The 14,519-nt window shown below is 37.9% G+C and overlaps 1 protein-coding gene across 1 annotated transcript in view; it reads right to left on the bottom strand.

Annotated features, from left to right (window-relative positions):
• Positions 1 to 14,519, bottom strand: part of Ndst4 (N-deacetylase and N-sulfotransferase 4) — a 319,626-nt gene that overhangs the window by 28,982 nt on the left and 276,125 nt on the right. The window contains exon 8 of the mRNA XM_028760460.1: positions 1,017 to 1,113. Coding sequence (XP_028616293.1) covers positions 1,017 to 1,113 — 97 coding nt within the window. The remainder of the gene's footprint in view (positions 1 to 1,016; positions 1,114 to 14,519) is intronic.

Raw genomic sequence — 14,519 nt, forward strand, 5'->3', positions numbered from 1 at the left:
TGGGAGTGCTGTAGAGAGTTGCAGGAAATTAATGCACATTTTAAACAACAAAAACATGATATATCTGAAAATATGTGCTGTATTTCCACCCCTTCCTGCACATGTGTTAACTTGCTATTGTAAAACAATTTATAGCCGTAGAGGAAGAAAAGAGATTTCAACAACCAATGTCTAATAGTCTAGAAATTTTGCCCACAACTTTTAAAATGATCTACTTGCTTGTATTACAAATATCTTCACTGCAGCAGCCTTATTTACTGTGAATGTTGGTTCTGTGTTACGGTTTGTGCTCTCCCTGATGAAGGTACTTCAAGTCCAAGTAGTGAATTCAAAATACAGCAACTCAATAAAAACTTTAATTAATCAGGATATAAGCAAAGTATATAAAACTGTCACACCCTGAAGAAAGTATAAAATATTCTAATTGAAAGTGTCATCTCATTGGTGAAATACTTTCATTCTCTTTTACTACACCCTTACACAGTTGTCCTTCAGTGCATAAAAACTACCAAGGGAAAGGTCTAGGGATATTGGGGCATAGCAGAAAACAATCCTACAGCACATTAATACTTAATGATTATTTTAACAACACACATAAAAAACAATTTCTGAGTAATAACAACCATGGTTCTGGACAGAAATCAATGCAAACCTGACATACAGTGTAAAACAGTCTGAGTCTGAATAATAAATTATCATTTATAACTTAACATGGGGATTAATTAGGCAAAGTTACAATAAGCAAAAACCAGAAAAACTGTGACCCTTAGATTAAAAAATAGCAATACGTTGATATGTATGGTAAACAATTTTAAACCTTATATCTAAAGCATTTACAGTTCAAGTCTAATTAAGCAAACAATAGAGTCCTTTGGAGGTTGGTAGAATAACCATGTATCATGAGGAGGTACAGGAATTCAACAGTGAGCTTGCATAGGTCACAAAACAAGATTCCCATACTGTCATGTCACAAGTATAATAACAAGAAAGGAAGAAATATCGCCACCTAGCCTTACCTGTTTTCTGTGGACCAATCACAAGGAATTTTGGTAAATGATCACAAGTTTTCTCCCTGGACCAGATGTCTTTGTGTCGTTTATCATCACATGGATTCTGAAAGGCAAAATAGCACATCTTATCTAATACTGAACCCTGGCTGCTATGTCTTAAGAATGTTTGAAATAAGACAGGATGGGATTCTTGCCTGATCTTCTAGAGTTGGGTCTTGCATTCTGTTATGGTTCTTTGATTCCAAAATCCTTTCTCAGGCACAGATTATCTGGTTTTCCTACCCAAGGCTGGATAAACCACAGCTTCAAATCAGACCTGCTGCGATGTTCATGCTATTTATGACAGATAGTAATGGGGACTCTATCTGTGGCTTTTATTTTATGTCTGTGTGTCAAAAAGGCTTTGACTCACCCTCATGTAACTATAATTTCATAGCTTCTTTTCTATTCTTTTCAAAATTAACACATCTATATATTAGATACTGGATACTTTATTTTTAATTCAAGGTGACTTTCTTTGTAAATGTTTCTGAAGATAATACCAGTCAGATGAGTTGTTTGGAACTATGACTCTTCCTACCACTCTGACAATTACAGGTAAAAATCATAGTTTTCAGTATACCATTCTATGGCAGAGTAGCTGTTTTATCCAATTAATGATGCTAGATTTGTCTAGAAATGTTTATACAGATGAACCTCCATTTTTCAATTAAAGAATGTAAAACTGAAACCTTTTATGTCATTTCAACACTTATTAGTTAATTTGTTTAATCTCGTTTAGTGATTTAAATTTTTATTTAAAATGAGATGGTAAAAGTGTTAATAGAGAATATATTATTTCAAGGAGGTGTTTTTATTTAAAAGCACATTTATTTATTTATTTATTTATTTATTCATTTAGGATATTTCTAGCTTCAAATTCATGAGCCCAAGTAATCTTCCTGCTTTAAATTCCCAAGTACTTGAGATTACAAATACATGCCTATACAATTTAAAATACTTTCTTTTCTTTTTTAATGTTTAGAATTCATTGGTAAAAATTATTTTCTCATATTAGATTTTGGCATATTTTTCAAAAACATGTCAAGCTAATTCCTCTTATGATTCAGAGGTCTCACGGAACTTTTCATTGGATCATTGGTTTGGGACTCATTCCACCAGATAAAAAGCAAGAGGAGGACTCTGGCTGCCTGGCTGAAAAAAATGCACTTGAGAGTTTGGAAACTGGGATAGCCTTATACATCTGTGATCCAGGAACTTTAGTAGCAGAAGTGGAGTTGGAAATATTATGAGTTCAAGGCTATGGAATGAAATGAAGACATGCCTCAAAAACAGTCCAAGCCAATGTAAAGACACGCTGGAGTTCAAGCATGCACAGTATGAAGAGTTTGTTTCATTTATAAGTGTTAGAGGTGCAGACTCTGGAGCATGCTGGAGCATCCTGTCAAAAGGAAGTTTTTTTTCCTGCTTCTTCAATCTTTACTACTAAAATGAAAGCATACTACCTAATCAGGTTCTCTGGGGTTTGTTAGGCAGTATGTTTTTGCAGAAATCTTTAAATGGAGCCACAGAGCAAGGAGGGTGTTTCAGCTATATATTTGAGAAGACTTATGATCCTGTGGTATCAATTATCATGCAGCATTTGGCGAGACACTGAAGCAAGAACAATGCATGGCACATATTTCTCAGTTTTACACTATAGTATGCTATTTGAAGTAGATAATTCAGCTTCTGGCATATGGCCAAGCTCTTGAATATAGTGATCTTTTCAGTCAATAATGTAATGGTATGGCTGTGTTCTCCCATAAGAAACTGGTATTCATGTCTCACAACCCAAAATTTGAAGTGTATTCCATTTCCACTTTTGTAAGATGGAAGTGATGCATCTGGGATTGTTCTCCAGCAGATTCAACACCTCTCTGACAAACAAGTATCCCATGATCCTCTGTCACCTGCACTTTCCTATGGATGCCTGTCTAAATGTTCATTTCTGTACTTTCATGATGGGTTTTCTTCAATCTGCTGAAGAGAGGAAACCCAGGTGTGGTTTGTGGATAAATTGACACATACAAGGGCAGAAGCCTACTGCGGACTCTTCCTACAATGTTGTCCTATGTGAAAGGTTTCCTAAAAGTAGTAGTTAAAAGAAACCTTTCACTTGGCAGAATTCAGGGTAATACAACACATTTTCAGCAGACTTGGAAGTCTTTACACTTGTAGGTGTGCTTGAGCCTATCGTTATAAAGAGGTAAGATCACTACAGTATAATGAGAATGGGAAACTAGTTTCCTAGGCTACTGGAGGTCTCCATATGCAGCTTAACTGTAAACTGCAAAGGACAATACTTGTGATCTGAGGGAGGTTTGATTACAACCAGAACAAAGTCAACTCGTGTTTTTGCCTCACAAATGAAGCCATCTTTGCTTGAGTATTGCCTCTTTCAGACAGAACACCTGGAGAAACTCTCAAGAGGACAGCCAGTGGAGTAGAAGATAGCTATTGTCCTGAGACAGTGCCAGAGTGATCCCAAAGTTAGGAGATCTAGAACAGAAGACAGTATGGAGGAGGTGCACTGGCAACAAATGTAGCAACTGGATTACCCATTCTCCCAACAAATATCTTCAAGGTTTCCTAGGAAACGTGCTCTGGGAAATCTTGTCAAAACTTCCCACTTGAAGTGAACCATTGTAAGAAACAAGTGGAAATGAATGAGCACTTGGTATTTCCTGTGAAGGATGCTTTTCCGTCCACTGGCAGTGCCAACTGTTCTGCTTTGTAAAACAACAGCAACAGGCCCTCCCAGACTTCCAGCCATTACATGCTTTAGTGTGTGGGGAGAGGTTGCAGATTGAAAATTGCCATTGGATAGATGATGAATGCCATATGATCAGAAGGTCACACATGCATCTCCCTCCTGCTCCCCAGAGGTGATCCATATCCAATGCCTGAGAAGAGGGTATGAGAGGACCTACTCCTCTCAGGTGACACAGTTGTCTGTGTGACTAGTTCTCCATGAAGGGAAATGGGAGACTATATTGCATTGAGGTCACATTCTCAATCAGATATTTCCTATTTGTATGTCCATAATTATCCTTACTGATTCCTGCCCCCAAATGTTTCCTCTGTAAAACCTTCTAAAGAATACATTTATGGCAGGTGTGATTCATACTTCATACAGTTTGAAAATACATGTGACATAAATGGGCTTTATATGTCCATGTCACACCCAGATTACCTCAAAGTATAAAGATAAAAACACTAGCAATTTCTCTCCTTTTATTTTTTGAGAATTCCACATGTGCTTGTCATCTGTGCTTTGATCCTATGTCCTACGTTATAATTCCTCATTACCACTTTTCTCTCCCATGTTCATATGATCTTTTTTAAAAGCCCACTGAGTTCATTTAGTGCTGCCTGTAGGTGCCTGGGTTTAGTACCCTACACTGGTACCTGGTTAGCCTCTCATAGCCTGGATCCCTGCAAAAGATTCTTTTTCCTATCAGCCGCCAACTGCAATTGCTTCTCAGCCGTGGTAAGATGTCATGACTACCTCCCTGATCCATGACAGGATTTGTGTCTGGCTTGATCTTGAACAGATCTTGTACATGCTGTCATAAGCACTGCAAACTCATACCCTCAACCGCCAGTTGTATCCAGAGAACATTTTTGTGGTAGTAACCTCCTTGCCTCTGGGTCTTACAAGCTTTCTCCCATATCTTGCTCCAGTACTTCTGAGCATAGGGAGGGGAGATGTGATACAGATGTTGAATTTTGGGTCAAAGATCAAGAATCCTTAAAGACCATTAAAGCATGTGGTAATTTACTTTGGAAAATACTATACCATATATATATTTGGATTTCGTCCAATAAATTCATGCATAGAAATCTCCAAAAAAATGGAGTGAAATGAAAAATGCTAAAATCAGCATACCTTCTTTAAAAATATAATGACAGAAATTCCATTTTACATTGACCTTCATGTATTTCTTCCAATCATTATCTCTTCATGATTCAGTCTTCTACCCCTACACCCATAGTCTAGGCTTCACCTAGTTCTCTATCTGTGCTTTCTGCAGTAGCAAAGAAGGCTGGGCTAGCATCTTTTAATTTATTTTTTATTTTATATCTTTTTAGTTAATAAAGAAGCATTCCTTATTTTACTCATTTCACAAATATTCTAATGAGAGATTATATTTCACAGTCCCTCTTGAATCTGTCATCCAATGGAAAGGTCTTATACAACTGAAAGTGACACAACTGTTATGAAGTGTCTTTTTAAGGTTAAAGCCACTCTCTCTGGGTTCCTCCTGTTTCAATTATTGTTGGCTATGAAATGGCTGTAATTGAAGAATGAGCCTGCCTTGCACTCTGAGGTGGAATCTATAGGTGGAAGAACTTATGGTGCATAGCACTGAGTGCCTGTATGGAGCAGAGGTGTCTATGATGCCTACAGCACTCCCTTTAGGATAGTTACAGGAGTGAGAATCACATTTCTGCCTTGTTCCAACCAAGGTGTATTTTAATGCCATGTAGAGCATCACCTATCATGTAACAGAATGTGTTTCCAATGTTCTATTCTTTTTAAAGAGTAAGGAGCTTGTGACAGTGTGGATCAATACAGTCCTTGCTTCAACTGAAATATTCTGCTGTCAGGTGTACTAACATGCAGCTCAAACAACCAACATTCTTTGGGGAATATCGCTAATTTGCTCTTTGCATGCGCTTCTTCTCTCATTGGTGCTTCAGCAACAAATAGTTTAAGTCTGCTCAAGGAGCTCACTGAGTACCACTTTCTGAATTACGATTGCTCAGTCCACCCAGTGCATCAGACACACGACACTCTCCACCTCAAAAATAGGAGAGTCTGCTTCAGAATCTTTGAATAAATCATTTTCCTGTTCAATGCCCACATTTTCACTCAATTCATAGTCGAAGTTTGACCAATTTCTCCAGCTTATGCTAATACCCGCTGCAAACTCCCCTTAGCCCAGTCAGCAAGAACATGAACCCAGGGGGGCTCTCTGTGCTTTAATCAATGTTCTTAAATCCCTGGACCTCAGTTTCTTTATTTGTAAAACAATGATTAATAGTTTCTACCACATAAGGTTTTTGTACCCATTAAATTCACTACTAGTATTAAAATAATAAAGCATGCTGTATATAAAAAAGTGCTTATTATTTTATTCCATACCAGCCTTTTCTTTCCCTTTGCCCTATTAGTGAGACAGCTTGAACAAAGAAAGTTTAATTTAACCAATGGATTATGAGTAATTATCAATAGGGCCATTGCCTTCCCTTGTGAACATAGCCACTCCCCCTCCAAGCTTTGTCTATACCTTCATGTCATATTTTCTTCATATTTCAATACCTAAAATTATTTTGTATATGCACACAATAATTTTATACAGTTAAATTATAGCTGCAACTTATCATAAGTCCATCTACAAGACTATACATCACCTGAGAGTGAGACTGCAGTCTGTTTTTCTCATTGTTGCATCTAACACATGGGGTGCTTAATAAAGGCTTGTAGACTAAAAAACTGATATCCACACTTCCAGAAGGCACAGGAAACATTATGGAGCTGATACAGACAGATTCTGATACATGCTTGAAGTATAGTATGAACTATGTAGACATTTGTTTCCAAAATTATGACAAAAACAGACACAATTCTTTACTATTTTAAATGTTATCTCTCATGTCATCCCTGAAATGGAGTTCTTGATAGGTACCTGTACAGTTCACTTTAGAACTTACACATCCCATTCCTTGTATGATACTATTGCTTTGTTTGTAGACATTAGTCCCCTGGCTGTAGGCCATAAGGAAGAGGTATTCAGTTCCTATGGTTACTGAATTTGTCCACACACAACTCAACAAAGGGCCAGCATCAGAGCTGCTGCTCTATTTGCTCAAATGAAGGTTTCTTAATTCTTAGCAAAGGCAAGAGAGCAAGTGGATGCATTTCTGAGTGCTGCCAGGCAAGATGTGGCCAATCTGTGAGAACCTTCCTTGTTCTTATATGATGAAGGTGGCTTCTTATGCTCGCTAACACAGTAAATTATTTTCTTGCTCATATTTCTACTTTAAAACTGATGAAATGGAAATTTGGGAGGGGGAGGGGTACCAAAATGGCTCAGTGGGCAAAGGGACTGGCCACGAAACCTAACAATCTAAACTAAAAGCTTCAGAATCTGCATAGTAGAAGGAAAGATCTAAGACTTAGCAGGTTGTCCTCTTCTCTCCAAGTGTGCAGTGACATGTGAGTGGACACACACACACACAAATACACAAATACATACACACAATGTAAAAATTAAAAGTGCTCTCTTTCACATACAGATATATAGACACAATGGTGAGGGGTGGTAGAGAGAGGGAGAACATCCCCCAGCCCCTAGTTGTTGAACAATGATACTGACTAAATTAATGTACTTCTCAGATCACTGTACCAACAGATACATGCCATTATCTGGGTGCTAAGATGGTAGAGAGCCCACTGTTTCATGTGTTTCAATAGAATTAACCATTGCCATCATTTCAGATCTTCCCATGGGTTTGTTATGGTCTTAACGGAGTGCTTACATCTCAGCAGACTGTCTTTCTTTATGACTATACTCTGTCTCCGTTACAAGTACCTTGGGGCTTTCTAGCTGCCTGTATTTCTGTTGCCACCCCTTCCCTGGCATAGTCCCCTTCTTGCCTGTTAATTACAACTGTATTGACAAAGCATTTGCATTTTCTATTTTATATTCTGGTAGTGGTTGTTCAGACTTTCCTATGCTGAGTTTCAAGATACCGTCTGATTATTTCAATGCCAATGCATATAATATCCAACTTTTATTGATCACCTTCCACATTCCAGCCATTTGCTTGGCATAGATTATTTCTAATCCTGAAAGAAAGATGCACTTTATTATCCTTACTTTATAGCTGAGGAAGGCAAGACACAGTAAGTTCTCATTTGGTCTTACTGAAGGTCACACAGCGAGTTAGTTCACAGTTGGAGTCTGAAGCTGGTGTAATATCTACAGCTAAATTGTTGTGGCGAGGGATGGGCGTGGGGATTCTGGGAAAGGAGAGGACAGAGAGACAGAGACAGAGACAGAGACTTTGGCAGTAAGGATGTTGTTCACAAAGGCTTTCCCTGACTAGGGAAAGAAGCAGTTCCCTCATTTTATGCTTCCTTCTATTGCTACTGTTTTAATTTTAAATGTCAGGACATGACAGGGTGCTTATGTAGATCTCTTCCCATTCGACAATAAGCTTGTTCCCTATGTAATTGAAATAAACAGATAATAATAAATCACAATAAACAGCAAGTCACTGCCTCATGTATCTAGCAGTGTAGATATGTTTAAACTGTGAGAAGAAAATTAAGTTAAAATTGCTTCAGGCAGCCTGGAGTTACGGTGCCCGGCTGTGGATCTGCGATTCTGCCTTCATGAGGTGAGGTGACTCAGGGCGGGGTTGGTACGTGCAATATCTGAAGCAATTTTACTTGTATGTAAATTTTACTTGTATGTAAGTATTGCAAGTAGAAGATACTCAGAAGCAAAAGGCAAGACTTAAAAACTGAAGTTAATTCTAATGAAACCCCTCCTCTGAAGAACTAAAACATAGATTTTGAAAAGGTCCTACCTCGTGTGACATTTTGAACAGCATGTTTTCGTAGGCAGGAAAACAACTTTTTGTTTCCATGAGACCTGGTTAGCCCAAGCCCACATTTCCTTTGTGCCTCTGAAAGTCTGCTTTGCTTCTCCATCCTCTCTTCCAGGCTACTGTGGAATTATCACTTGGGAACTGGTTAGTGCCCTGTGGGTCTCATGCCTGTTCCAGATAGCTAGGCCCTATCTAGACCCTAATTAGTGGTAGAATTTATTTCCCCTCGTTTTGCTTTCTGCTGTTCCAACCTCACTGGTAAAGAATAATATAAAAGATGTTTCTTAACTCTTATGCTTTCCCATCTCTGCACGACAGTATTGTTTCGAAACTACTTCGGGTACATTTCTTCCCTGCACACATGTGTAAAGAGTTCTCACCAAGGGTTCACTGCACAGTGGAGTGACTTCCAATTTTCTGTCTGTCACTGTCACTTATGCCTAACACAATCCATGTTCATCAATGAGATATTCTAATAAGGGAGATATTCTAATAAGGGAGATATTAGAATAATGAGATATTCTAATAGGGAGGTTTATTCTCAGTGCTTCTATCAACAAATCTTTGAGGTACATCTGTGAAACAGACTCCATCTCAGATGCTTAGTCTACTGGTGCTTCAAGAATCCTGAAGCACCTGAGCCCCTCAAAGGCACAGGAAAGCCCTGGTTTCTTGAGAGCTCTGATCCGTAAGAACTTCCCTCACTGATCTCTTTTGGCACTTGATGGTCTGATTATTATTCATAGCTTACTATGAAATCATTGAACAACAGAGGAGTATAAGCCAACCTATCAGCTATGGCTGATGGGAAAGGGCCTTGGTTCTGTGGTACAGACTGAGGTAGGTGAAAATCTTAACAACCCTACTGTAAGCATAAGATGTCTCTAATATATCACCTACGTCTTGCTTACTATATTCAACTTGCATTTATAAGAAATGTTTCATAGAAGACCCTAGAAGAGTATCAATTGTTCTATAACTCCTGTTAACAAATGACTGCAGTCTCCCTCCACTCCTGACCCAAAAGTCAATGATAATATTTGCATTTTTGTGAATATCCTACAGGAAATAGATACCCAAATTTAAAAACAAACAAACAATCAAACAAACAACAACAACAAATGGGTTTTGAACAACCATGAGTCAGTTGGCTTATTGCAGGATTATGCATTTGGTGTAACACTCAAGTTGCTAGAAATTTCTATAAAGCATACACAAAACAAGGTTATTTTTTGTTGTTAAATGGGGTGCTTTAATGTAGTTTATGGTTATTACAGTTCATAAAATATGACAATAATTGAGCTTTCAATATTTTTAAGGAGATCTCTGTAGATACTTGACAAGAAGATACCTGAAAATGATCTACAGGAAGTGGAAAACCCAAGGTTTATTTCACATTTTTCAGTTGTCACAATTTTTGACCTTGTAGAATCAAAATGGTGGTGTGCTTCACTAAAACTTAAACAATTAAGACTGGGAGAATCATTCCCATAACTGAGGCTCATTCCTGAGAGCATAAGAAACTTCTGGAATAAGGAGAAGGGAGGTAGGATATTAACAGATAGACAACTTTCTATTGGAAAATAATAGACTCCTAACTATTAAGATGTCTTTAATAAAAAAGATGATGTTTCTATCTTAAGCTTAAAGATAGACAGACTAGAGCTCTAAAATTAGTTCACCTCTTGAAGTGGGGTAATTAGTTACAGATAGTCCTTTCTTTAGTCTTGCCTACAACCAAGTTCTGCCTCTTACCCTTGAAGGCATCACTGTTCATGCCCAGAAAGCCATTCAGAGCTTCCCTGTCTCCTAACTTAATTTCTTTCTGTTGCTTCATAGCCCTTTAAAAAAGGGTTTCTGATATTCTCTCTGTTAACCAACATCTTTCTTTTCTTTGTTCCTTTTTAGTTCACCAGGACAGCACCCCCAGAGGATTTAGAAACATCTAGAAGGTTGAGATACTCCTCTAAAGTGTATCTGTAAAGACATTTGCTGAGCTATCTGACAGAGGAGGGAAGACTCACTCTAAGTGCTATCATCCCACAAGCTGGCAATGAATATAAGGTGAAAGAAGAAGGAAGTTATCTCCCATCCTCTATCCCCTGGCCCATCATGCTGTGACACTTCAAAAGGCTAATCCTCTCATCTGAACACAGTGAAATTTTTGTTTGTTTGTTTGTTTATGGCTAGCACGTGTTGAAAAGTGAAAGTAAAAGTGGCTCTTGTACCATTAGGTTCGTGTGCGTGTGTGTGTGTGTTTGTGTGTGTGTACATACGTACATACATACGTATAGTTTGCATGCTGTGAAAAGTAGGCATATGTCTGCAATTATGGGTGGTAATGTACCTAAATTATAAATAAACTATAAAATGTTAAAGACAGTAAAAATATGAAACCAAATTTACAATGGTCCTTTTTTTGTTGTTAGCACAATGAAAAACTTCTGCAGTTTGTAAATCTCATGGTGGTAAAACTTTCCTTTGTTATATAACTACTATTTTCAAAGTGTAGTTTTAGCAAATTCCCACTGAACCCATCATCAGATTCCTCCAAGCTTCAAGAGACAGTCCATGATGGAAGGAGACTTATCTTTCTGAGCAGAAAATCACCAAACTGCATCTGAGCAAGCATAAGAAAGCCTGGACTTAGTCCCAGCTCATCGCTAATAAGTTAAGGGACTTATTTCAGTCCCAAAGATTGGGTTAGATGTCCCTAACTTGTTTTGTTCTTACCATCTATAACTCTGTGTCAGCATTCATTACTTTAACAGACAAATATTAATAGCAGGCACAGTGTTGATGCACCCTGTTATCTGATTTGTTTATATCACCGAAACTCAAATCTCATCATTTTTAACTAGATCCTGCTGCCTTGATGTCTAGAATCAGCCAAAGTGCTAGTCACCTTCAGTTAAGAACTGGGATTTACTTCCCTACATCTCTCTCTACATATATAACTCTGGAGACAATGGCAGATACTGAGAAGACAGCTCCCTGAGCATTTCCCTGGACACTGAGCAAGCAAGAATCCACTTCATGCTTGGATGTTTGTTGATAGTGAGACTCCAGAGTGGCTGAGGGAAGATTGAGGCTGAGCTAACCTGACAGTTTGAGAGCTTAAGAGCATCGATTAGAACATGTGCAAATCTGACCTCCCCACTGCCTCCATGTTTGTGGCTTTGGTTCCTATAACAGAAGTTCATTGTTCATTTTTTTTTTTTTTAAAGAAGGGAAGTACTTTATGTGTTCTACAGTGATTATTCAATCAAAACGGTAAGGGATATGAATTAAAAGGACACAAGGGTATAATTTTAAAGCTCTCATATAGTGGAGACAGAACTGTTGAGGAGCCAATCCGAGAATTATATTTTTCATATGCTTGGACACACATGTCGGTATCAAACAGCTTTGGAAGAATCAATTTCCCATGAGATAGGAGCACTTATGCATGTTCGTAGCTGCTGATCATGCTGCCTATTGGCAGAGACTCACATTGCACTTTTTAATTAGGTGACAAAGCAACCTCACATATAGAGTAGTTGGTGCTAATGAAAATTTACATAAGGAACCAAAGGAATTAAACAGATGTGAAGATTACCATTTTGCACTTTTCATTTCTATGTGTAGTCATAAAAAAAGTGTGAATTGAAAATGTAAAGGAAAATAGCAGTTGATTTCTATTTAAGAGTGAAGAGCACTAAATAAAAAAAATGCTACTCAAAAATCTAAAAGGTACCTGCATGTTTCTTTCTCACAATATGGAATAGCAACAAAGATATACTCTCCGTGTATTCTAAATTAAGGTCATGATGAGAAGGGCGTAAAATGTTTACCAGCTAATTCTGGTTTTGCTTACATGTAGAGAATGAGGGTAATTTCGATTTCACTTTGGATTTCTATCATCGAAGTGAATAAGAAAGTGGATACAACCACGGGGAAGAAAACTCGGAGCCCTGCATCTTTTACCACCACTTCACTGATTTCATTTTGATATCTCTTTTGATTGGGAAAGTTTGTCAAATTTTCTGCAATAAGTCAAATGCTTTCAGCATCTCAGATATCTAAAAAATTTCCTCTTGACCTTGGCCATTCCTCTATTTTCTGTTCTTTGTCTTGCTGGTAGAAAATACTCATGTTTTCTTTTACATTTTTAGTAAAAATGTCTATGAAAACAGTCTTACACATGTATTAACAGAAAAGTCTTCCAGTAAAGACTCTTTATGAGACTCCTTACAAGTTTCAATTGTACTTTGAACACACTTCAATAATATACATTTTAGCGGTGTGGATGACAATGCCTTAAGACTTCTATAAACAATAACATATACACTCTATGAATTGCTTCAGGATCATGACTTTATTAATCTACTCTTTACTGAGTTATTAACTCAATATTTTGTTAGGTTTATATGGGTTTATTCTCATGATACAAAAACTAGGTCTAGGCACTCATTGTGCTACTTGAAATTAAAAGCTGTGAGTACTCACACTAGTTTCACATTTCTTTCTTTTAAAATTATAATTATACTCTTAAGTATTTATTTTATTCCCCCCCCGGATTTTCTCTATCCCAGGTCTCTGTCATGTACTACAGATGCTTTCCCTTACATATTTCATAACATTTCAATCTATCCAGGTCTCTGTCATGTACTAGAGATGCTGATCCCTTACACATTTCGTAACATTTCAAAATGACTTAGTTCTATTTTCCTTTTTTTTTAAATTCTTTAATCCTTTTTCTACAGTCCAATTTTCACCCCCTCCCATTCTGCCCCCGTCTACTCCCCATTCCATACCTCCTCTCCCCTCCCCAGTCTCCAAGAGGATGTCCCCACCATACCACCTACCTCACCTCACCAGAAGTGCGCTCACCCCACCCCCCCATCCCCACCCTGGCCTCAAGTCTCTCGGGGTTTAGGTGCATCTTCTCTCCCTTAGGCCAGACCATGCAGCTTTTACCTCAACCCACCACCACTATACTTTATAATTGCATATTGAATCACTGAATGAGAATTCAGTTGATATTTAGAACCATCTTGTTGACAAAATCATATCAGAGCAGTGGTTGTTTGTTTCTATTTAGTCTTTTAGAAAATAATAATATTGGGCCAGTGGGGTGGCTCAGTGACTAGAGGTGCTGTCTGTGGCAAGTGGGAAACGTAAGTTCAAGCCTCTGAACTCATGAAAAAGGTGGAGGAGGTGAGCTCACAGCATCACCCTCAGACCTCCACACTTCCACAGAAGAATGTGCACACCAATATTCACATCCGCATTTATGCGCTTATTCACAAAAGTGACTCAATCATAATTTGTAAAAGCTAAATAGCAATCTTAATGATATCCAGACAACATTAAAACACTTTTTTGTTATTGTTGAAAGTCCGTACTATCTGATAAAAAGCAGTTCAATGCGTTAGGAAACATTTTCTTTCTCCTAAAGGCAGATTAAAGGTTGGAGCCCCTGAGGTGAAAGATCACTTATATATCTATAACCTGTCTAAAACACTCTTTATTGATGAGGTATATGGTACAGCTGATGGCTTGGTGGTTTTGTGTGAGTCATAATAGTGGGAGTGGGTGTGTCTCAGATTCTATTGTCTGCTCTTGATTGCCTTGTCAAGTCTCGATTGGAGGGCTTTTGCCTTGTCTTATTGTCTTATTTGTCCTGTTGGTCTGTTTTCTCTTGGAGGCCTGAAGAGGAAATAAAGGGAAGTGAATATGGGGTAGAGGGTAGTTGGTGGGGGCCTGGGAGAAGTAGCAAACTGGGAAACTGTGGTCAGGATGTAGCATATGAGAGAAGAATAATCAATTTTCAATAAAATCATATATATATATATATACATA

This window comes from Grammomys surdaster, unplaced genomic scaffold (genome assembly GCF_004785775.1).
Source record: "Grammomys surdaster isolate TR1022 unplaced genomic scaffold, NIH_TR_1.0 126531, whole genome shotgun sequence".
In the NCBI taxonomy this organism is placed as follows: Eukaryota; Metazoa; Chordata; class Mammalia; order Rodentia; family Muridae; genus Grammomys; species Grammomys surdaster.